Raw genomic sequence first — 25,506 nt, 5'->3', positions numbered from 1 at the left:
TGCACCCACTAACGGCTCCAGCCCCCCACTTGCACCCGCTGCTGGCGCCAGCCCCTTTCGCTCCACGCATCAGCAGGTGCGAGCGGGGCCAGCGCCCTCGGCGCGTGGGTGCAGTAGTGGTGGGAGTGGGGCTGCCAGCAGACAGGGGACTGGGAGCCATGGCAGGAGGGACCAGGTGGGGGCGAGGAGGATGGGCCAAGACCCGCCCCTGTGCCCACCACAGCCTCATGGCCGACAGTTCCTTTCAAGGTGCATGAATTCCTGCACTGGGTACCTAGAAGTCTACATATTTAAATCCAAGAGTCACCGCTCTTAAGCAATGTTCAGAGAATGATTAGCAGGTGATCACACTACATCCCTCAGTAATTGGTTCTGTTGTTTCTAGTGGAACTTTCTGCAGCAGTTTTGCCCAGGTGGGCTCTAAGTCATTCCCCAGCTGTGTGCATTTGTTTACTAGAGGTTACTGGTGAATGCATGCATTTAAATTCAGTAGATTTTAAAATTACAGTAATACATATAGAAAACTCTTTTGTGAAATTAAACTTTTCATACATGCTTAATTTTAATTACACAAATGTGTTGGCATAAGTAAAAACAGATAAACTAATTTATCCATTTTTAACATACCCATTCAGAAAATCCACTTTATGACGGACTTTCGCCTTAACAGATACTCCCTAGCCCAAATTAGTCTATCAAGATTTTATTGTATATGTATAGCTCATGGACACAGAAAATAGTGCTGAAGGTCTGCAGCGGAGTAGGGGCTGAGTGGAGGGGGAGGGGTGTTAAATGGGGGACATCTGTATTACTGTCAACAACAAATTACTTTTTTTTTTTAAAAGAATGCCAATGGCCAAAACCGGTTTGGCTCAGTGGATAGAGCGTCAGCCTGCGGACTGAAAGGTCCCAGGTTCGATTCCAGTCAAGGGCATGTACCTGAGTTGCGGGCACATCCCCAGTGGGAGATGTGCAGGAGGCAGCTGATCGATGTTTCTAACTCTCTATCCCTCTCCCTTTCTCTCTGTAAGAAATCAATGAAATATATTAAAAAAAAAAAAAAAAACATAAAAGAATGCCAATGGAGAAAGAATTGTCTTTTTGCATGTGGACAACTAAATATCCACATGCAAAATAATGAAGTTGGACCTCTTTCATCATACAAAAAAATTAACTCTAAACAGATCAAAGACCAAGGTGTAAAAGCTTAAACTGTAAAACTCTTAGAAGAAAATATAGATATTTGTGACCTTCAGTTAGGCAAAGCCTTCTTTGATATGACACCAAGGCATAAATAAAAGAAAAAAACAAAGTGAACTTCAACAAAATTTAAAACTTTTGTGCTTTAATGGACATCATCAAAGGGATACAATGGGAAAAAATATTTGCAAATTAAGTACCTGTACCATAATTTATTTTAACTGCTCCTTTATTCATAGTACTTGGGTTGTTTCGAGTTTGTTTGTTTTTCCCCCTTGGTGCACCGTTCCCAGAGGTACTGCAATACTGGGTCAATGCGTGGAGTAGACGGAGCAAGCTACTATTCCATCTCCCTATTCCAAAAATACATTTAATATAATGTTCTCAGATAGAGGACGTATCAGATGTTAAACTGATAAGAAGATACTACACTTGATCTTAGCCAAAAGGCCGAGAAGTGATCAAGTTGTTTTTTAATTAGGTAGGCATTATTCATCCCATTTTACAAGAAACACCAAAGTTCAAAAAAGGTAAGTTAATGGAAATGCTTATTATTATTCTGCTACAAAAGCACCTAAATCCATATCTGTATAATTTCTAAGCACTTGCTTTTTTCTACTGGATAATTACCCATTTAACAGATAGTGGTCATTTGATTGTTTTGTTGACACCTGACCCTAGAACTTCTTTCTTTTCTTCTTTTGAGTCAAGAAACAATGACTCAGAAGCTAAATGACTTGTTCAATGTTACACTATTAGAATGGCCGAAATGGTTATGAACAAATCACCTGGGGAAGACTCCACTTCTTTGTATTGAATTAAAATTGACTCTCCTGAATACAAGAATTCCTCTCTCTAGGAGGAGAAATGTTACAAGTCATGTCAGAGATTTGTATCCAGAGTATATTAGGAATTCGTAAGATTCAACAAAAAGAAGAAAAACCAATTTTAAAATAAGTAAAGGATCTGAATGAATATTTCCCTCCAAAAGATATATAAATTAACACATGAAAAGATGCTCAACATCATTAGTCATAATGAGATACCATATTAAACTTCAGGATGATAATAATAAAAAAGACAACTAATGCCAAGGATATGAAGAAATCAGAATCCTCATATATTACTGGTCAGAATATAAAAATGATGCAGCCTTTGAAAACAGTTTGGCAGTTCCTTAAAATGTAAAACATAGAATTACCATACAACCCAAAATTCCATTCCTAGGTATATGCCCAAGAAAAATAAACTATACATAAATGTTCACGGAAGCATAATTCATAATAGCCAAAATGTGGAAACAACCTAAATGTCCATCAACTAACAATAAAATGCAATATATCCATACAATGGAATAATACTTGCCATAAAAAGGAATGAAGTACTGATACATAATACAACATAGATGAGTCTTAAAAACTTTATGCTTAAGTAAAAAAAAAGAGCATAAACTGTATAATTCCATTTATATGAAACTAGAGGCCCGGTGCATGAAATTCATGCACAGGTAGGGTCCCCAAGGCCTGGCTGGTGATCAGGGCCAATCTGTGGGGCGACCAGCAGGGCAATCAGGGGGCTCCCGCTGGCACCCGCCTTGGCTGGCCTGGGGCTTGCGGGCTAACATAAGCTCCTGCATTGAGCATCTGTCTCCTGGTGGTCAGTGTGCATCATAGCAACCAGTTGTTCCACCGTTCGGTCAATATGCATATTAGGCTTTTATTATATAGGATGTCCAGAATAGGCAAATCCATAAAGACTGAAAGTAGTTGCCAGGTGCTGCAAGAGGTACGAATGGGGAGTGATTACTAACAGGGGAAGTTTTGTGTGTGTGTTTTTGGGGGGAGGGGGTGATTAATATGCTCTAAAATTAGTGATGATGGCTGTACAACTCTGTAAATATAATAAAGGCCAATGATAGTATCACTTAAAATTAGAGTAAATTGCATGGTCGGTGTGAATTATATCTCAAAAAAAAGGTGTTATTTTAAAACTAGAAAAAAGTAACATAAAATTAAAATGTTTTTTGCTGTTCTAAAAGTATACTTCCTTTCCTTTATGTTCCTTACGCAACACTAAAAGTTAAAAAAAATGAAAGACACATGGCTGACTTTTTACTGAGTGGCTCAGCTAAACAAGTTCTAATTCACTGAGCATAAACTCTGCGCATGTCTTCATGTTTCGCTCAAGAAAAAGATGGCGAGGAGTAGAGGAAGAGCGTAATACTTGATTTGCCCAAAGACACATACTTTTGATTAGTCTAGCTCTAGTTATTATGAATTTATTCATAGGCCAACACTGGACCCTGTTAATATCAACAGGATTTTATTTTTAATTCTGAGGTTTGCCAGCCAGTGTAGCTAGGTGATTGAGCATTGACCCATGAACCAGGAGGTCACGGTTCAATTCCCAATCAGGCACATGCCCAGGTTGCAGGCTCAACCCCCAGTGAGGGGTGTACAGGGGGCAGCAGATCAATGATTCTCTCTCATCATTGTCTCTATCTCTCCATCCCTCTCCCTTCCTTTTTGAAATCAATGAAAATATATATTTTTTTAAATTCTGAGTTTCTGGATGTTTCCTTATCTAAATCACTTTAACATCATTTTCTGTGTACCTATTATCTATCATATGCTGTGTCAGTGCTTAAAAGACAAGGTTTAAAAAGAACCTCATGGGACTTTCAATCTAGTGGCTAAAGTAAAAACAAAATATGAAAATAGTCGTCAAGCCAGAATCAAAGTACTGAGGGATAAAAAGTACATGTAGAACTCCATACCCAGCAAAAATATCTTTCAAAATGGAGGTTTTCAGACAAACAAAACAGCAGGCCTACATTGTAAGAAATGTTAAAAGCCATTCCTTTTGACAGAAGAAAATACATCAAAGTTTGAATGTGCACAAAGAAATGAGAAAGTGTTTATAAAAGAGACTTTTCTCATTTTTAAATTTCATGTATATATAACATGCATAAGTCATACATATGTAGAAATAAAGCATGACAAGAATAGTATTAGAGAGGAAGAAAGTGAAAGTATACTTTTGTAATGTCATATTATGCATGAAAGTAGACTGATAAATTGAAGAGATACATTTTAAAACAAGGAGAAAAACTGTGTGACCATGAGACAGGCAAAGTTTTTTGTTTTTTTTTTAGGGGGGGCTACAAAAAGCACGTTATAAAAGAAAAACTACTAAATTGGATTTCATCAAAATTGAAAACCTTTGCTCTTTGAAATTAAGGAAAGGCAAGCCACAGATTGAGAAAAAAACATTTGCAAAACATATGTCTGACAAGGAGCTTGTTTACAGAATATGTACAGAATTCTTACAATTTAGTAAGACAATAAAATTCATGAAGAATATGGACAAAAATTTTAAGACACTTCACAAAAGATATGAAAAGCCAATAGGCATATGGAAAGATGCGCAACATTGTTAATCATTAGGGAATTGCCAGTAAACCACAATGATATGCCACTACTCATCTACTACAATAGCTAAAATCAAAGACTGACATAAATTGAAGTCTTGGTGAGGGTGTGAAGCAACTGTAATGTTCAAGTAACAAAAACAAGACCTGTATTCCTATGTTCACAGCAGCTTTGTTCAGCCCAAAACTGAAAATAACTCAAAATGTTCAATTTGGTGAATGAATAAGCAAATTAATGGTATGTCCATAAGTGGAGTATTACTCACCAATAAAAAGGAACAAAACACCTGAACATGCAACACTGATTAACCTCAAAACCATGTTAAGTGAAGGTAGACAATGAAAAGTACATACAACGGCCATGGCTGGGTGGCTCAGTTGGTTGGCGCATTGTCCCATACACCAAAAAGGTTTCGGGTTTGATCTCTGGTTGTGGTGCTTACGATCAGTTTCTCTCTCACCCCGCCCCCTTCTTTTCTCTCTAAAATCAATAAAAACATATCTTCGAGTATTAGGATTAAAAAAACACACACACACAAACCATGTAATTCCATTTATATAAAGTTCAAGAAAGATCAAAGTAATGTGATGGAAAATAGATCAGTTGTTGCCAAGGACCACAGGTAGAAGTAGGGGACAGAATGAAAGGGATACATGAAACATTTGGAGCTGGGGCTGGAAATGTTCTTTTTATCATGATTGTGGTGGTGGTTACACAAGTTTATCTTTGTCAAAATCCACTCAATTATACAATTAATATTGATGAATTATATTGTATATAAATCATACCTCAATATAAATGATTTGTGGTTGTTTTTTTAATGAATTACTGAAACATCCTATATATATATATATATATATATATATATATATATATATATTCTAAAAAGGAGGAGAGACAACTCTAATATAATCTGGATATAGTAAGTATTCATAAAAGTTATCTCAGTGCTAAAGAAATTAAGAGAAATCTCTTCTGGATGAGATTAATGAAGGCTTCTTAGATGACACCTGAACTATGGTTGGAAGAATGGTCAAGAGGATTGGCTAATTGAGTCAAGGACATAAACTAAAGTACAGAGGGCTTACAATTCCACCCTTTTTAAAATAGTAAGAAGTTTAGACCCATAGAAATAGAGAACAAGCTGATGGTTACCAAAAGGGAAGGTGCAGAGGGATGGGTAAAACAAACAAACAAAACACAAAAGAACCTGAAGTGGAATTTATCTTATTCACTTTTATCATGTTAACTTGCTCTACAGTTGCCATGACAGAAATGTCAGTGATCAATGATTCAGACTTCTTGAGCAAAGGGCTTTAAGAAGCTCTCACTATTAAAATTTCTAAAGTTTTTATTATTATACTAGAGGCCCGGTGCACAAAAATTTGTGCACTCGGGGGAGGGGGGGAAGGGGGGGTCCCTCAGCCCGGCCTGTGCCCTCTCGCAGTCTGGGACCCCTCAGGAGATAACGACCTGCTGGCTTAGGCCTGCTCCTGGGTGGTAGAGGGCACGCCCAATCCCTAGGTGCAGCCCCTGGTCGGGCTCAGAGCAGGGCCGATTGGGGAGTTGGGGCGCCGCCCCGTCATGCACAGAGCAGGGCGGATTGGGAGGTTGCGATGCCACCCTCAGTCACGCTCAGGGTAGGGCCGATTGGGGGGTTAGGGCACCGCCCCCTGTTACACTCAAGGCAGGGTCGATGGGGAGGTTGCGGCGCCACCCCCTGTCACGCACAGAGCAGGGCCCATCAGGGGGGTTGGGGACTCCATACTCTGTCACACACAGAGCAGGGCAAATCAGGGGGCTGGGCACTGCCCCCTGTCATGCACAGAGCAGGGCCCATCAGGGGGTTGGGGAGCTCCCCCCTGTCACGCACAGAGCAGGGCCGATCAGGGGGTTGAGGAGCTCCCCCCTGTCACTCACAGAGTAGGGCCGATAGGGGAGTTAGGGCACCTCCCCCTGTCACACACAGAGCAGGGCCGATCAGGGGGTTGGGGCGCCGCCCTCTATCACCCACAGAGCAGGGCCGATCAGGGGGTTGGGGTGCCGCCACTTTCACACTCAGGGCAGGGCCGATGGGGAGGTTATGGCTCTACCCTGTCACACACAGAGCAGGGCCTGTGGGGGGGGGGGGGGGGTTTGGGACGCCGCACCCTGTCACACACAGAGCCGCAGGGCGATCAGGGGGTTTGGGTGCTGCCCCCTGTCACGCTGATCCGGTGCCAGGAGGCCTCGAGGCTCCACTGATCCCGGTGCTGGGAGGCATATTACCCTTTTACTATATAAGATAGAGGCCTGGGGGCCGGCTGGTTTGCCCTGAAGGGTGTCCTGGATCAGGGTGGGGGTCCCCACTGGGGTGCCTGGCCAGCCTGGATGAGGGGATGATGGCTGTTTGCAGCTGGTCACGCACCCTTCAGGGTGGGGGTCCCCACTGGGGTGCCTGGCCAGTCTGGGTGAGGGGCTGAGGGCTGCTTTCAGGCTGGCGGTTGACTGAAGCTCCCAACCGCTCCTTTTTTTTTCTTTTTTTTATTCTGGGCCAGCTTTAGCTCTGGCTGTAGCTCTGAGGCTTCCGCTGCTGAAAGCAGGTATCTGGTTTGTTTGTGTTCTATAATAAAAACAATGTATAACTCCAGCTCTGAGATCCCGGCCGGCTGAAAGCTGGTTTCTGGGTTTTGTTTAGCTTCTATATTTGTTAAAATGTTTCAAACTGCAAGCTCAGAGGCCTACAAGGCAGGCGGGGAATGTTGGGAGTCCTCTGTCACTGAAGCAAGCAAGCCTCCTGTTAGCTTCAAGCTGCCTGGCTGCCGGCCGCCATCTTGGCTGGCAGTTAATTTGCATATCGCCCTGATTAGCCAATGGGAAGGGTAGCGGTTGTACGCTAATTACCATGTTTCTCTTTTATTAGATAGGACTAGAGGCCCAGTGCAGAAATTTGTGCACGGGTGGGGTCGGGCCAGGCCAATAGGGGGTGGGGCTAGCCTGGGGGAGGGGCCTGGAAAAGACCCACTGAACTGGAGATGAGCATGGGCCCCAGGCTTTCCAGGGAGGATGGTCTCAGCAAGGAAACAGAAACCACCAGAAGACTCTACAAACAGACCCTGAACTCCCTCAGGCCAGGCGGACTCAGAGCTGGTCTCTGTGTGTACATTAGACACAGCCCGGCACTCGCCTTTGTCTGTTGGTCAAATCCATTGCATCAAAAACACTTGTTCAACCCTAACCAGCTTTGCTCAGTGGATAGAGCGTCGGCCTACACACTGAAAGGTCCCAGGTTCGATTCCAGTCAAGGGCATGTACCTTGGTTGCGGGCACATCCCCAATGGGGGGTGTGCAGGAGGCAGCTTATTGATGTTTCTCTCTCATTGATGTTTCTAACTCTCTATCCCTCTCCCCTCCTCTCTGCAAAATTTCAATAAAATCTATTTTAAAACAAACAAAAAACTTGTTCCCCTTCTTCTCTTTGAGCCCTTACAACAAACAGAGGCTAATTGGAAGACGTGGACCCCAGTGGCAGAGCCAGGCCCCACAATCACCCATAATTTAGGCCTAAGACAACTGGGTAGCAATCTCCACAGAACAGAACACACTGTTTTAGAGTATTAATTCTCCCCTAAATATGCCCATCAGCTCCTCTTTAGCCAGGATAGATTGAACTAAGGAACCAAAAACCGAGTTTCCCTTGAGGTGGGATCCACCAGAAGCCAGCTGGTGACAAGGCCCCTCACAGGCAGCTGCCTTCCCCCCAAGCTCAGTGTGCTCTGAGCCAGTCTTTTTCTGGTGGTGCCAGGTCCTGGGCTGCTGGTCAGGCGGCAGGTCCACAGGGTTTCTCTCCATCGCCTTCCTGGCCTCCCGAGCAGCACCCTCCAGCCTGGCATGCCAGGCGGCTGTCACTAGAGCCAGGACTCAGAGAGCAAAGGAGCTGGCCTGCGCTGAGAGCGACCTGCAGGTGGCCAGGCCGTGCCCCCACCCCACTTGTCAGTCTTGCTTGCGTGGATTGGGCCAAAGCCCGCTGCCTGAGACTGGCACCATGTGGGGAGGGTCGCAGCGGGGAGAGGGGCGCCCTGACCTACCAGCCTTGGTGACGATCATCTCGGTGCCCAGCTGATTGAATTCATCCCACAGAACCTTCATCTCAAGCTGTACACTCACACTGGCCACCTTCGCCTTCTTCTTTACCAGCGCCTTGGCGACAGCTGCACAACTGGCCCTGGGGCCCTTGGGCTCAGCAGCGGCGGCCCGTGCGGCCCGCGCGTCATAGCAACCGGTCATTTTGGTTGTTCCGCTGAAACAGTCACTGGGCTTTTATGATATAGATAAACTTAAGATAGAGCAATAAGCCTCCATGGGGCAAATTAATGATACTTTAATTATGAAGGGATGTCAGTCCTACCATCAATGTTTCATTCATGAATACCAATAATTGGGAATTTATCAACCAATAAAACCAACAAGCATTCTAAGACTGAAAAATAATCTCACTTTAAATAGCATATGAAGTGGTGAAGGGATTGAGCAAAAAGGAGAAAAAAACTCACGGACACAGACAACAGTATAGTGATTGTGAGGGGGATAGGGAGAGATGGGAGAGGGTATGGGGGGATAAATGGTGATGGACAGAGACTTGACTGAGGTGGTGAACACATGATACAGTGGACAGATGATGTGTTATAGAATTGTGCATCTGAAACCTACAGAATTCTAACCAGTGTCATTCCAATAAAGTCAATAAAAAGGGAAAAAGGTAGCATATGCAGTGCTGTGCAATCCTTTAAAAAAGCTGCTTTTGTTCATTGAAGTATTGCTTGTAATAGCAAATACTGAAAACAACTATAGTGTCCATTTGTAAGGGCCTGGTTCCATAAACTAGGAGGCAGTCATTCACACAATGGAATACTATGCAGTTTTGGAAAATAAGAATAAGGAAACTCTTCCTGTACCAACATAGAAAGGTCCCAGGTCATACTGTTAAGGACAAAAAGCAAGTTACAGAAAAGTTATGTAATGTGCTGCCTTTTGTATAAAAAAGTAGGAAGGGAAATAAGAACATATATTCATATTTGCTTTTATTTAAATAAAGAACACTAGACCAATATGAGACAACTGAGTGGCAAATAATAAGGGGCAGGGAGAAAAATTCTATTCACAAATGAATTCTATTCCATAAATGAATCTTATCTCCTCCTTAAAAAAAAACAATTAAAAAAAGGAAAATATTGAGAAACCAAGATGGCGGCATAGGTAAATCCCGGAGATTGCTGCCTGGCACTACCACTTCAAAAATACAACTAAAAGATGGAACGGACATCATCCAGAATCACAGGAAGGCTGGCTGAGTGGAAATTCTACAACTAGAAGGAAAGAGAAAAGCATACCGAGACTCAGAGGAGGTGCGGTGTGGAAGTAAAATACAGAGGTACAGAGGCACATGTGGAGAGGGCTGGCGGCTGAGGACACGTTGTCTTTCTCAATTGGGAGGGAGTCTCCAGCTCTGAGCTCCAGTTTCGGGCGGGTCTCTGGGGACCCAGACTCATACGGGAGAAATTGGACTGTCTGGCATCGGTCGGAACTCGAGGGCAGCTTTCTCTCGGGGGTGCTTGCAGTGATTGCTGGGACACTGAGAAGCAGGGCCTCTGAGGGCAGGACTGAGAGCAGCCATAACTGCTCGCTTCGCCCTGTTGATCCCTGGGACCCCGTCCTGCCCAAGCCACGGAGGCTTTTGCATATGAAAGGCCTGACCCTTTGCAATCTGATAATTACCTAACAAACTGCAGCTGGCCCAAGGCCCCAGGGCAACATGCATTGCATCACAGCTGGCTCCTGCTGGATAGCCTCAGGCAGAGGCTAGATTAGCGCCTCCTTAGAGATCCAGGAGCCAGTGTGCCTGGTGGTCAGAGTGGGACCATCCAGATTGCAGCTCCTCGGATCCATAAAGGACAAACTCAGGGGGCAGACTCAGTGAGCACCGAAGCCCCATTGAAGCAAGTCTTGCCCCGGAGGGGTGTCTCCAGCACAGAAGTTCTCCCACTGCAGACACAGCTGACTCTCACAGCCAATTGGCCTGGAGGTCAATCCCTCCCAGTTTTACCTACAACAATCAAGGCTTAACTACAACAAGACTGTGCACAAAGCCCACAAGGGGGTGCACCAAGAGTGTCTACCTCAGGTAATTGGGGAGGCTGAGCCACTGGGCCCTATAGGACACCTAGCACAGAAAGCCACTCTATCAACACAGGGAAGCAGCCAAAATGTGGAGACAAAGAAACAGGTCACAAATGACAGAAATGGAGGAAAGCAAACTACTGGATATAGAGTTTAAAACCACACTTTTAAGGTTTTTCAAGAATTTTCTAGAAACCACCGATAAACTTAATGAGACCCTCAAGAAATCTAATGAGACCCTCGAGGTTGTGATAAAGGACCAACTAGAAATTAAGCACACACTGACTGAAATAAAGAATATTATACAGACTCCCAACAGCAGACTAGAGGATCACAAGAATCAAGTCAAAAATTTGAAATACGAAGAAGCAAAAAACACCCAACCGGAAAAGCAAAATGAAAAAAGAATCCAAAAATACGAAGATAGTGTAAGGAGCCTCTGGGACAGCTTCAAGCGTACCAACATTCGAATTATAGGGGTGCCAGAAGAAGAGAGAGGGCAAGATATTGATAACCTATCTGAAGAAATAACGACAGAAAACTTCCCCTACCTGGTGAAAGAAATAGACTTACAAGTCCAAGAAGTGCAGAGAACCCCAAACAAAAGGAATCCAAAGAGGACCACACCAAGACACATCATAATTAAAATGCCAAGAGCAAAAGACAAAGAGAGAATCTTAAAAGCAGCAAGAGAAAGACAGTCAGTTACCTACAAGGGAGTACCCATACGACTGTCAGCTGATTTCTCAACAGAAACTTTGCAGGCCAGAAGGGAGTGGCAAGAAATATTCAAAGTGATGAATACCAAGAACCTACAACCAAGATTACTTTATCCAGCAAAGGTATCATTCAGAATTGAAGTTCGGATAAAGAGCTTCACAGATAAGAAAAAGCTAAAGGAGTTCATCACCACTAAACCAGTATTATATGAAATGCTGAAAGGTATCCTTTTAGAAGAGGAAGAAGAAGAAAATGGTAAAGATACAAACTATGAACAACAAATACACATCAACAAGTAAATCTAAAAATCAAGTGAATAAATAATCTGATGAACAGAATAAACTGGTGATTATAATAGAATCAGGGGCATAGAAAGGGAGTGGACTGACTATTCTTGGGGGGGGGAAGGGAAGTGGGGGATGCAGGAAGAGACTGAACAAAAATCGTGCACCTATGGATGAGGACAGTGGGGGGAGGGCGAGGGCGGATGGTGGGGTGGGAAACGGGTGGAGGGGAGCTATGGGGGGAAAAAGAGGAACAACTGTAATAATCTGAACAATAAAGATTTAATTTAAAAAAAAAAAGAAAGGAAAATATTAAGGAGTCCAGTTTGTACTGTGATCAACATCTGATATAATAAAAGCCCAGCAACCAAACGGCAGAATGACCAGATGACAGGTCAACCAGTCGCTATGATGTGCACTGACCACCAGAGTGCAGACGCTCAATGCAGGAGCTGCCCCCTGGTGGTCAGTGCACTCCCACAATGGGGTGCTGCTTGGCTGACCCGGATGAGTGGCTGCTACCACTGCAAGAGCAACCGCTCAGAGGGCAAGTGCTCCAACAAAAGGCCAATCCCCACAGGCCATGCCCCCCACTAGTGCACGAATCCTGTGCACCAGGCCTCTAGTATATAAGAAGGGTAATTTGGGTGAGTCTTGGGTGGGGAACCTTAAATGCCCAATACAATTTGAATCTGGCCTGGCTGGCATGGCTCAGTGGTAGACATTGACCTATGAACCAGAAGATCATGGTTTGATTCCTATCAGGGCACATGCCCAGGCTGCAGGCTCGATCCCCAGTGAGGCCTGTGCAGGAGGCAGTCAATCAATGATTCTCTCTCGTCACTGATGTTTCTACCTCTCTCTCCCTTCCTCTCTGAAATCAATACAAATATATTTTAAAGAAGAAAAATTTGAATCTGTAAATATGTTTTATAGGAAAATGATAGAATCAAAGTGGTATTTTAAGATTAATTTCAATGCAGAAAACGGTAGGAGCTTGAAGAATAAAGGCCCAAAGCATGCAGATCCAACAATAAGAAGATCCATAAATTAAGAAGCTTTAAACTAAATCAGAGTGGACTAGAAACCACTGCAAAAGCGCCAACAGAACAAACAATTTATTCGAAGTGGGGAGGGAGAAAAGATAAATATTACTTTAAGCACTAGCTGTCTGGGAGAAACAACTACCTCTTAAAACACTTGCACACACATATGCAAATCAAAAACTTCTTAAAACATAAACAAGGTTAAAAGACAAAAGACAACTCATGAAAAATACTTGCTAATTAAAGATATGCGCGCGCGCGCGCGCGCGCACACACACACACACACACACACACACACACCAGTTAATATCTCTAATACAAAAAAGGCTCTTAAAAGCTAATAAGAAAACTAACAAAAATCAAGATATAAGAACCAAAAAATAGATGAAAATAAATTTAGCATTATTAGATTTTAAAGAAATGCAACTGAAAACAGGAATGGGATAATTGACAACTCCACAGACAGTGGAGACTGCGGAAATGGGTACTCCGATACTTGGAAAATACAAATTGATAAAAGCTTTCTGAAGATGCAATATGACAGAATTATCAAAACTACAAATGTGCATAGCATTTTTGGCCCAAGAATTCTACCCCTGGGAAATCTAATCTAGAAGATATTATGGGACAAATGCACACAAAATTTGCAATAGATACATACACATTGCAAAAATAAGTCCTAGGAGCTTACAGTCTAAGAGTAGCAAAGTGGACTTGGCCAAACAAGTTATAGGACACCAATACAATGGAATCCTAGGAGTCAGTAGAAAGAATATACTATGTACTACAGGGTACAAAATAGCATTGCAGTATGTTCCCATTTATATAAAATCTTATGTTCCTATGTACATTTGCATAGAAAAGTCTAGAAGACTGTTCATCAAAATATCAAGGGTGAACATCTCAAGTGGTTGGACTCAACACGCCTTGAATCTCTTACCCTTTTCTAAACTAACCGAAAATTTCTACAAGCCTCTACTATCTTTGTAAACAAGTGAAAAATAATGGCGAGCAATATCTGAAAAATATGACTCCAAGAAAGGTAAAATAATTAATTTAATGTTGGGTAAATTAAGTTTGGAGTGTCAAAAAAAAAATCTCAGTGAAAGTGTCCCTATGCAACTGAAACTAAAGAAATAGAAAAGTAAGAAGGCACACAGCCCAGTAACTATTTTCAGCTTTCAGTTTATCTCACTACCCCTTTCTTTTCCACTTTATAAAAATTCCAGTATTAACCTAAATTTTACCCTCTAATCTACATTTTATTTTCCAAATATATTAAGACCATAAGATTCTCCCACAATTTAGATATGCACAATTTAGATATTTAAGGAACAAAAATCAGTGCAAACAAGTAATACTTCTGATCATTTTGCTTCCAACACCCACTTTAAAGCTTACAGTTATCTACATACAAAACAAAGCAAACCAAGAAACTAAAGACTTCAGTAATATTTATTTTAAAAGTACACGAGAAAAAACTAAAATGATCTTAAACCCAGCCAGCGTGGTTCAGTGGTTGAGCATCAACCTATGAACCAGGAGGTCTCTCTCATCACTGATATTTCTCTCTCTCTCTTCCTCTCCCTTCCTTTCTGAAATCAATAAAGTTATTTAAAAAAAATAAAAAAGTAAATAAAATGATTTTAAATAGTGAATGTTAAGCAACATTAATTTTAAACTGGTTTTTCAGAAATAGCTACAATTTTTCAGTTAGCTTATAGGAGCTTGACATTCAAATGTCTGCTCAGAAAATTATCACTAAAAAAAACACACAACTGATATCTGTGCAAAGATTCGTTTGCATTAATCTGTGGAGAAAAATGGTATTTCAATCTAATAAACATTTTAGTATATTTACTTTAAGAAAAAAAAGTTAATATATTTCAACCACTAATACACTTTGGAATTTGTCCTCTAGGAGCTTACAGTCTAGTAGAGAAAACACAAATGTAGCCAGCCAAGTAATTAGAATATTAAATAGGGTTTTTTAAGCCCCATAACAAAGAAAAAGCAAAGTGCAAGAAATATAAGAAAAGGAATAAACTTTTTCTAGATGAATGCAGAAAGGTTACAAGATGGAGTGGGATTTGAGTTGGGTTTTGAATGCAACTGGAGGCAGAGAAGAGAAAAAAAGGGCATTTCAAGCTAAAAGAACAGCAAAAGTAAAATTAATGAAAGTGCCTCTAAAAACAGAATTCTGTTAGAATGAGGCCAGATCATAAAAGACATTACCTGATTATGCATTAGAAAGCTTGGATTTAATTCTATATAATGAAAGTGACACATCAGACCAAGATTTTAAGAAAATTCTAATAATGAATGAATCTATATATATATGAGGATAATATCCTAATTGTCCCTCTGCTCGTCTGACCGGTCGCTATGACGCGCACTGACAACTAGGGGGTAGACACTCAATACAGGATCTGCTGAGCTGCAGAGACTTGGCAGCGGCGGTTCTCGGGTGACGCACCCCAAAACCAGAGAGGAGGGAGGCCGATTCCTCGCAGGGCCGTGCTATTCCACGCGGGGCAGCATGATTCCACCTTCAGCTATGGGTTATGTTGTTCCTGGGGGCACTGTTGGCCCTGAATCTGGTTTACTGCACACTTGCGTTTGCATTCCACACCCTGTACAACAGCAACTTTGCAGAGTGCCCTCTCACACTCCAGGACCCCTGGGGCGATGTCAGGGAGCCGGTTTCAGCCTGACCCCGGCAGGCCAGGCCAAGGGACCCCACCTGCCGGAGGGAGGCCGCTCACTCCGCAGACTCTGGGGAGGGACCGTGGGAAGTTCACTCCAGGGCATGCCTGGCCTGTCTCACCCAGTCCCAGTCCCACCCCACCGGCGACCTTCTAATTAATTTCCTTTCAATGTGCATGAAACTGTGCATCGGGTCACTAGTCCTCCTATATAATAAAAGGCTAATGTGCAAGTCGACCAAAAGGAGAAATGACCAGTCTCTATGACATGCACTGACCACCCGGGGGCAGACGCACAATGCAGGAGCTGCCCCCGGGTGGTCAGTGCACTCCCATAGGGGGAGCACCGCTCAGTCAGAAGCCCTGAGCCGGGCTCACGGCTGGCGAGTGCAGTGGTGGTGGCGGGAGCCTCTCCCACCTCCATGACAACACTAAGGACCCCTTGGGAGATGTCCGACTGCTGGCTTAGTGCAGAGTGGGCTGAGGGACCCCTATTCGAGTGCATGAATTTCGTGCACCAGGCCTCTAGTTAGAAATAAAAGAATAGATGAATAGGGAAGAAATAATAACAGGAAGTGCAATTTTTAAAAAAAAGGGCCTGAACTAAGGAGCTAAAAATGGAAATGGGATAAATAACTTGTGTTGGAACAAAAATGTGGTAAGGGCTGAGTAGATACAAATGTCAAGTAAGATTTGGTCAGAAACCTGCGGACTGAAAGGTCCCGGGTTCGATTCCGGTCAAGGGCATGTACGTTGGTTGCGGGCACACCCCCGGTAGGAGATGTGCAGGAGGCAGCTGGTCGATGTTTCTCTCTCATCGATGTTTCTAACTCTCTATCCCTCTCTCTTCCTCTCTGTAAAAAATCAATAAAATATTTAAAAAAAAAAAAAAAAAAGATTTGGTCAGAAAAAGGAGCAAAATACAAGGCCATCTTAATAATGAAAGGAGTGATTAAAAGTTTAGAGATTTATGAGAGTTCACCTAAATTTACAGCCCTTCTGAGTGTTTCTGAATTTATTCTAGTATCCTATACTTTTGACGCTTTAAAAAAGCATTTTAAGAATTCCATTCATCTAAGGATACCCATGACTTACTTCTATTAAATATATATTAAAACCAGTAGCATTTAGGAGCTTCTTTAAAATTCTAGAATGTCTTCATTTTGTATATTTTAGAACACAAGTTTTTAGGACAAAACACTAAGTAATCCATGATAGAGGTACTCCACATCATATGCAAGTGAATACTAATATATTCACTTATTTACATCTAGGTCCACCCATCTTTAGATTCACAGGGTCATATTGTTTTTCCATAATGGAGACTCTGCTACTTCTTGGTAGAATAGAACTTCTATAGGTTCAGAGAGACAACCAATTATATATAACAATTTACTGTATTAATTGTACCTGATCTGACTTGATCAACTTCGGATCAAGAATCGATAACTAAGAGTAATTAATGTCTTTAAGAAATGTTTTTTTTAAGCTCCTATTCATAAAAGCTATGAATTAGTAAAGACAAAATGAGCTGAAAGAATCTTTAGAAGAATGTGTTTTTTAAAATCCTCAAATGTTGCAATGGTGGCCAGGAAAACAAAAATTAATACATAAATATCCAAACAGTAATTGAATTTTAGCAAAACAAATTATTATGTGAGATGGCCAGCTCCCTTGAATGCCAGGTGAGGTTTGATACAGCATAATACCAACAGCATGTACTTTAGAATCAGACCAATCCAAGCTGGCCTTGTAACAAATCACTTAACTTTTTAGAGTTTCCATTTCCCAAACTATCAACAGAAATGTTTCCAACTACCGGTAACATGTGTTTTGGGGGTGGATGTACGTTAAATATTTATCGACGTGTGGCACATAGTAAAACTCATCTTAGTACCTTTCCTAAACAGCCCCTCTCTTCAGTGCACCCTCATATTTATTACAGGGCCAATCAGCAAAATTATGTGACTTCCTACACTCCAACATTCAAGTATTAAAGAAAGTATGGTAAACTGGTTATACAGGGGGGAAAAGTAAAGCTACAAAGTGACTGATTAAAAGAAAAGCACGAGCAAAGGACTGAAGGTTCAAATAAAGGCAAAGAGCCGTTATAACGCAGATGTCAACAGAATAGAGAGGATTTATTCTAGGAATTAATACCAAGAAAAATATCAATCATGGTTTCAATATTAGTATTTTGCATGTGTTTGCATTTCCTTAAAGATATCTACATTGACAATTTATTAATATGTAAGCTCCATGTGGCTGGAGAAAGATCCAAGGCTTATTTCCTGCAGCACAACATGTGGTCTATATTAAATACTTACATAATCCAGGCCCACATGAATATTTCATATGCTCAGTAAAGTCCATCATCCCTTCATTTTCCCTTTCAACAATTATTGAGTCTACTTCTGTCAGACACTATGATTAGCACTAGGATTATAATGGTGGTCAAGACAGGCTAGTTGCCTTCATGGAGCTCCCAATCCAGTAGTCTATTCCTTAAACAATATGGGTCACCTACTACAATTACTATATTCTAAAAATAAATAAAACTTTTTGTATTAAACTGGACAAGTGAGTTCAATTAACTGTTCCTAAACAGTAATTAAACATTTGCTATATTTAAAAATCTTTAAGTTTTTCAATCAACTATGTTAGCTATAAATTCTGGGCCCCACATTTTAAGTAGGACATTTGACAAACTAGATATAATGTGGAAAATCTTAATAGCATATCTTATGAAAAATGAGTTTGGGGGCCAAGAAAAGAAGACTCAAGATATAGTAACTCTTTATATTTAAAGAGGTACCATACAGGTTTGCTCTGTATCATTTCAAAGGGTTAAATTTGAAGCAATGGTTAGAACTGACACAGAGCTGGATTTCTGTTTCAATATGAAGAATTCTAATAATTCAATAACATCTAAACCACAGTAGATTTCTGTAATACTCTACACTATTTCTATACATAAATTTTCATTTAATTCCTGAAATACACACACACACATACACAAACACACACCACAAAACAGGTATTTTCCTGTTACAGCTTAGGAAACTGAGTCTCCAAGGATCTAGCTAAAACCTGGGCAAACCAAGACTAGTACTTGAGTCCCAGATGTAATGAAATAAGCTGCCTTCAAAGCAACATCTTCCCACCTCTAAATGTATTCAGGAACACACCAAATGGCCAGCTGTCAGGAATGTTAGTGAAGATATTCTAAAGCTCATTCCAAATCGAATCTTTTAGAAATACTAGTGGTCAATATAAACACCACGAAATATTTCAGTTATGAATGGTTCTTTAGAAGGCAAGTTTCCTAAGGGCAAGGACCTTGTCTTTCTTCACTGCTATATCCCAGTCTCTAGAACAGTATCTGGCATATAATATATACTCAATAAATATTTGCTAAATATGGATAACCCCAATCACACATACCACTGTTATATCAAATAAACAAAATGCATAGCACTATTAGATAATAAAGGACCTTGCTAAAGTATCCAGCAACTAAAAAGCCTGATAAACATAATATCCATTATTAATATTATATCACACTTAAAATCACTAAAGTCCTGAAATTCTGCCTAATCGATTTTCAAAAACAAATTCAATTAAAACAAAAAACACAAACCTTTTGGCAAACCTAAAATATCTTAAAAGTAAAATATAAGGCAGCGGTTCTCAACCTGTGGGTCGCGACTCCTTTGGAGCTCAAACGACCCTTTCACAGGGGTGGCCTAAAACCATCGGAAAACACATATATAATTACATGTTGCTTTTGTGATTAATCACTATGCTTTAATTATGTTCAATTTGTAACAATGAAAATACATCCTGCATATCAGATATTTACATTACGATTCATAACAGCAGCAAAATTACAGTTATGAAGTAGCAACAAAAATAATTTTATGGTTGGGGGTCACCACAACATGAGGAACTGTATTAAAGGGTCGCGGCATTAAGAAGGTTGAGAACCACTGATATAAGGTCTTACAAGATGTAAAGAATAAATTTGGTGAAATGACTTTTCAGTGTTGATAGTCTGCGTAAAGCATCAATCAACTAGCATTTTGAGTGTGCTTGAACACTGTAAGAATGAAGAAATGAGCATCGAACAGACTGCCAAATTACAGCGGAAAGGCTGGGGAGTGTTGGGGGAAGGGTGGAAGAGATCAACAGAAGGACCTGTATGCATGCATATAAGCATAACCAATGGACACAAGACACTGGAGGGGGGGGGCGGGCGGTGAGGGCATGTGCCAGGGTTAGGGGAGGCCGGGAGAAGGTCAATGGGGAAGAAAAGGAGACACATGTACTACTATTTGTAATACTTTAGTTTAAGCAATAAAAATAAAGTTTAAAAAAAGAAATGAAGAAATGTATACAGCTGTTTTAGTTTAAAGATAAACTCATACCTGTATCTCTATTCATATCACATCTTTACAAACACTAGGCTGGCACTTCAAAAAATCTGCTAATTTTACAGGTACATATACTATACTGAGTCAACATAACTCGTACATAGAGGTACTAAGCACCCATTTGGCATTACTGAAAGAAAACTAAGACCAATACGAAAATCACAATCAATGCAAATGTCATTCTGTAAATTCCTAAATTACGAGGCCTAGAATTTCCAGACATCTTAAAGAATATAAGATCATGCAAAATACTCAAAAGTTCCTTATAATTCACCGTGCTTACAGGTAGTTATATATCAATGATCACACTTTTTTTTGAGAAATACAAGCAAGGCATAATAGCTATATCAAAGATTTACTCTAATTTCGCTAGGTTAAATTTACCCTTTAAAAGATTTCTAAACAAAGATCCTAATATTTAAGGGTCTACTAGTACTTTACTTTAAGTGTAAATAGTAACTCAGAATAAGAGTTAACGTGAGAATGTACTAGAACATTTACTTGGTTACACTGGACTACATCAACTAGATTACATTTGCACGTAATTAACAACTGGGTGTCGTCAAAAACCAACAACCTTAAAAAAAACAACAATCTTGTCTTTGTCATTTTTCTACTTTTTGAAATTATGACTGAAAGACTGCATAAGAAACTATACCACCAAAAACATCGCAAAATGAACGTTCTTCCTTGTCTTCAAGAATTTAGAACTATAAGCTTTTTTTCACACATTAAGAAATACACCTTACAGAAGAGCTGCTTTCCCATCGTTGACACATTAACAATCTGTATCTAAACCTGACATCAGCACGTGACTCAAACCCTCCTTTATAATAAATAGCCCCTAAATCTTCAACAATGGAACCTCTTTAGAGGGTTTTCCAAAAAAAGTATGACACATTAAACAGGCTCTACGTTTATCCCAATTAACTGTGCTGGAAACACCAAGGGCGGTTGAGAGGAACCTGTGGACCTACCAATGCAACAAGTTTAAAGCTTTGCACTCTCCCTGGAAACCTTCCTCCCCGGAGGAGACACGCTCGGCCGGACCTGTTGCTCTGTCCCTCCGCCCCCTCCGCGGCGTCACGGCGCCCAAACGCCTCTGGACCCTTGAAGCGCGCCCCGAGCGGGGTGTCCAGTCCCGGGTGGTTTTGCGGAGCCCCGTGACCCCTCTCCCGGCCCCCGGGAACCCGCCGGCCCAGCCCCGGGCACACGCAGGGGCGCCCCGGCCGACTCACCTGATGACGGGGCTGTAGGGGCTCCGGGAGCGCCGCCAGCTGCTGCTGCTGTAGGGGCTGGGGGACACGTCGCCGCCCCGTTCGTACGAGCTGTGGCGGCTGTAGCTGGGCGAGCGGCGGCGGCTGTAGGGGCTCGGGGAGCGCGCCAGCCGCCGCGAATAGGGGCTGCTGCCCCCTCCCGCCGGGCTGGGGGACTTGCGGCTCCGCAGGCTCTGCGAGGCCCGGTGCGACACCGGGCTGTCGTCCCGGCCGCCCAGGGGGCTCAGGGACCGCTGCCGCCGCCGGTAGGCCTTCGGCTCGGTCTTGTCCTCCCGGTAGGCCTTGGGCGGCTCCTTGTAGGCCGACGGCGGCTCCTTGGACGACTTAGTCCGGCTCCGGTGAGCCTTCGGGTCCCGGTCCTTGCGGCCGCTGCTGCTGCTGGACGTGGCCGAGGCGCTCTTCCGGCGGCCGCCGCTGCTGCTGCTGCTGCCGCTCTTGGCGGCCTCGGCCCGCTCCTCGCCGCTGTGGCTGTGGCGGCTGCGGGACTTGGAGGCCTCGCCGCCGCCGCGCTGCCCGTCCCGCCGCCGGTGCTCGCGGTGGCGCTCCTTGCTGCGGCCGCTGCTGCGGCGGCGGTCCCGGCGGGGCCGGCGCCCCGACCCCGACCCCGACCCCTCCCCCCGCCGCTGGGTGCCGGAGGAGGAGGCCGGACTCCCGCCGCTGCCCCCCGTCCCCCCGGCAGCCGTCGCCGCCGCGGCCGCGCTGGCGCCCCCCAGCAGCAGCCCCTGCTCGGACTGGGAGCTCACATCCTCGTACTCCACCAGCGGGGTCACACCCCCGCCGCTGCTGGCACCGCCACCGCCGTCCTGCTGCGGCTGGGGCAGCGAGAAGACCCGGCGCTTCTCCGCCTCCTGCCCGGCGCGGGGCCCGCGGCGCCGCTTCTGCCGCCCCCCGGGGCGCCTCTTGCCTCTCGCCAGCCGCTTGACCTCCAGAGGGGGGCCCGGGCTGAAGCAAGAGGAGGAGGCCGCGGCGGCGGCGGCGGCTGCGGCGGCGGCGGCCGTGCCGGGAGCAGCCAGGAAGAGCAGAGGCGGCGGGGGCGGCGGCGGTTGCAGGAGCTGCGGCTGGAGGAGCGGCAGCAGCAGCGGCGGCTGCTGAGGGGACAGGAATCGCCTCCGCTTGCGGCGTTCCTCCAACTTCTTCTCCGCCCAGCTCAGGCCCCCGCCTCCCCCCAGCGCCGTGTCCGAGCTGCTCGGCATCGCCTAGGGCTCGCCGCCGAGCGCGGCGCGGGTGCGGCCTCTTCCCGGGTCAGATCCTGGCCATCGCTCCCGCCGGAAACGGGACCGCGGCGGCGGCGGCGGAGGGACACCGAGCACCGGGGCGGTGCGGCGGCCAGGCCACGATAATCCGGGTCGGGACGCGGGTCCCCGGGTTCCAGGTCACCGTGGGGTACGCAGCGGCCTCCAGGCCCGAGGGCAGCAGGGATCCGGGCGGCCGAGCTCCGGTTCGCGCGGGTCGTCCTAGTCCTGAGCAGCCGAAACAGCCGATGCGCCGGGCGGGCGAGTCCGGAGTCCTCCAAGTGCCCCCGGGGCTGGGGAGCGGCCTGGGCCGCGCTCGGCTCCGGCAGCGCAACGCGGAAGTACCACCTTCGTCGTCGCTTCACTCCATCGCGCCCTGACGTTGGGTGCGAGTTCAGGGGAGGGGAGTGGGCGAAACAACAACACGCCTCCGCCGCCGCCGCCTCCTCCTCCGCGTCGACGTCGTCTTCCAGGGGTGGTGGCGACACACGGCGGGCGCCTCGGCAATGGCTGGGTCTTGACAACTCCCGGCCTAGGGCCTCGCGCACTTTGCGGCCCGCAGGGGCGGGCGACGCGGCGAGGCGGAGGCGACCGGGCTGCGGCTCTCGTTCGGGGCAGCGAGTGTGCGAACTGGGCGGGGGGCTGTTTCCGGGGAGATGGGGGCGGGGGTGGGGGTTTCTGAGTCCGTGGCGGTGGGTAGGAGCCCTGACTTTCTCCTTCCTTCGCCGGCGCGAGCAGAGGTGGCGGAGCTGCCCCTTTCCTGCGCTCCCCCCTCCCACGAGGAGGTTTCTGGGGTGCGCGGCCGGCCCCGCTCGCTCCTCCCCTTCCCTCTCCGCGCCCCGTCTGGCGGAGGGAGGGCGCCGGGACTGGCTGGCTGGGCCCTCACCTCCCCAGCCCCTCCTCCTCGCCTCGCTCCCTCGGCCTGTCCCCGGGCCCTGACGCCCGGCCGGGAGCGCGCACGCAGGCCACGCTCCGCAGGAGCCGAAGGTGAGTGGCGTCGGGGCGAAGGAGGCGGGAACAAAGTGGCCTCGCACCGGCGGGCTCGCTCCCGCCGGCGACTGGCGCCCCGACCGGATGTGACGTAAGTACGAGCTTCCGGCGAGGGTGCGCCTGCGTGGGGAGCGGGGTGAAAGAAAGGAGAGGCTCGGCGCGCCGCCCACTGCTGTCGCGGGGACTCGCGGCGACGCCTGGCCGGCCGTGCCCGCGGCTGACGTCCCGCGCGCAGAGCCGGCCCCGACCCTCCGCTGGCGCCACACCGCCTGCCTGCCTGCCGGCCGAGAGGTCGGGGCGAGAGGCCAGAACCGGAAGACTTTGACGGGGGACACGCCGTTCACGGGCCTGTGGGCTCGGTAGTTACCCAGCATCTCCCCTCCGCCAACCCCGGGGTGGGGACAGCTGAGCGCAGAACGGCGCCTGCCGAGGAGAGCGAAGGTCCGTGGGCTGCCGTGGCCTCACGTCCGCCCAAACCCGAGGCCACATCTTACCCTGAAAACACACTTGGAGATCACTGTGTCGAGCTTTCATAAGCACTGAAATTTACTTTATATTTTTTAAAAGCCTTAAACTAATCCGGGTAATAAATGAAACGTCGAAAGGGGCTACTGAGAAATATCAGGATTATTACCAACGACCTTGAAGTCGGAACATCTTGCTCCAGGGAGGACTGCCCGCTGGGCACTTCCCCCGCTTTCTCCTTGACACCTAATCCGTGCGGCTGTCACAGAGTAGCCATTCGGGAACCTCGCGTCTCATTCGCTGTCTTTTTGGGGGGCGGGAGGGGGAGTGTTAAGATTTTTAAAATATATTTTTATTGATTTCAGAGAGGGAGAGAGAGAGAGAGAGAGAGAGAGAGAAACATCAATGATGAGGGAGAATCCCGGATCGCTGCGGCCCCCCCCGCACGCCCCTCTCCCGCACGCACGCCCCTCTCCCGCAGATGGAGCCCGTAAACCCCGGCATGTCCTGCTGCTGGGAATCAAACCGTGACCTCTCGGTTCATCAGCCAAGCTCAACCACGGAGCCAAGCCAGCGGGGTTCATTTCCTGCCTTACCAGGCTTGCTTGTTATTTATAGATGGGACACTTAGAATAATTGGGTTAAAAATCTAAATGGCTCTTAATATGGTTTGTTGAAAATAAAAGTTAAGTCCATTCAATTGGCTGCATGTTGTCACCCCTTTGCTGATTGTTTTGTTCAGACCATTAGTCGGTTCTTAGTTCTTAAACATCTGGTATCTAGCCCTCATTCAGACCTTAATGTAAATAATTTTATTTATCACATCCACTAACACTGTATCTCAAACTGGACTGATCGAAGACCAGACTTAAATGAAAAAAAATGAATACAAGGGTGTTTGTTGCCGAAGGATAAAAGAGGAGGCAAAGCGGTAATCTAGAAGTCAAAGCATTTCCTAAGGGGGTAGACCTACTATGCAGCCAAAAGGAAGTGGCTTGAGGGCACTGGGAAACTGAGAAGCTAGGGGGCAGGATGCCCTAAACAAGTTTCTCCTTGGCTGAGAATTGCTGAGTGGAGGTCCTATAACCAGCCTCCCGCTAAAACTAGTTAGCAAGGTTGTTTGTTTGTTTGTTGTTGTTTTTATAAAAAGATCAACCTGCCCTATCATCCTACTTTGAAAAGCAAGTTCTTCACATGGATAACCAGTTCCACTTGAGAAGTCATCTTCTATCGTATTCTTGCAAAGAAAACTTGATCCTTAGTAAATGGATAGAAATTTGCAAACATTACAAACAGAAAACATGTATTAAAATATCTTTAGTGGGGGTTTGCCAGCTACATGTTTCCACGAAGATTCTATCTTGGGGGAGATGTGGAGAAGAGGAAGAAATGAAGCATTTTGAGCTCCCCCAAATACTTGCCCACATGCACAGAGATGCTAATAGGATTCAAACTCCCCAAAATGAGAAAGGCTTTTAAATTAGAAGCCATCTGATTTTCTAATAGGCTTGTCTAGTTGCCTTCATCTAAAGAGATTTGAAATTGTCACTTGGGACTATATTTTAGT

The 25,506-nt window shown here is 45.1% G+C and overlaps 1 protein-coding gene and 1 non-coding gene across 4 annotated transcripts in view; both read right to left on the bottom strand.

Moving 5' to 3' along the window:
* The window catches only part of CDK13 (cyclin dependent kinase 13), a 121,154-nt gene extending 98,623 nt beyond the window's left edge, over positions 1 to 22,531 (bottom strand). For all 3 annotated transcript variants that reach the window (XM_070424731.1, XM_070424732.1, XM_070424733.1), the window contains exon 1: positions 21,214 to 22,531. In XM_070424731.1, coding sequence (XP_070280832.1) covers positions 21,214 to 22,445 — 1,232 coding nt within the window. In that variant the 5' untranslated portion in view covers positions 22,446 to 22,531. The remainder of the gene's footprint in view (positions 1 to 21,213) is intronic.
* LOC139017140 (U2 spliceosomal RNA) lies at positions 1,474 to 1,662 on the bottom strand. The gene has a single exon (XR_011472806.1). It is a non-coding gene; the product is annotated as a U2 spliceosomal RNA (small nuclear RNA).
* Positions 22,532 to 25,506: the final 2,975 nt, after the last annotated feature.

This window comes from Myotis yumanensis, unplaced genomic scaffold (genome assembly GCF_028538775.1).
Source record: "Myotis yumanensis isolate MYYU_CA2020_CCGP unplaced genomic scaffold, mMyoYum1.0.hap1 SCAF_9, whole genome shotgun sequence".
Lineage (NCBI taxonomy): Eukaryota > Metazoa > Chordata > Mammalia > Chiroptera > Vespertilionidae > Myotis > Myotis yumanensis.
Note: the sequence above shows the minus strand (reverse complement) of the source record. Positions and strands in the feature narration are given on the sequence as shown.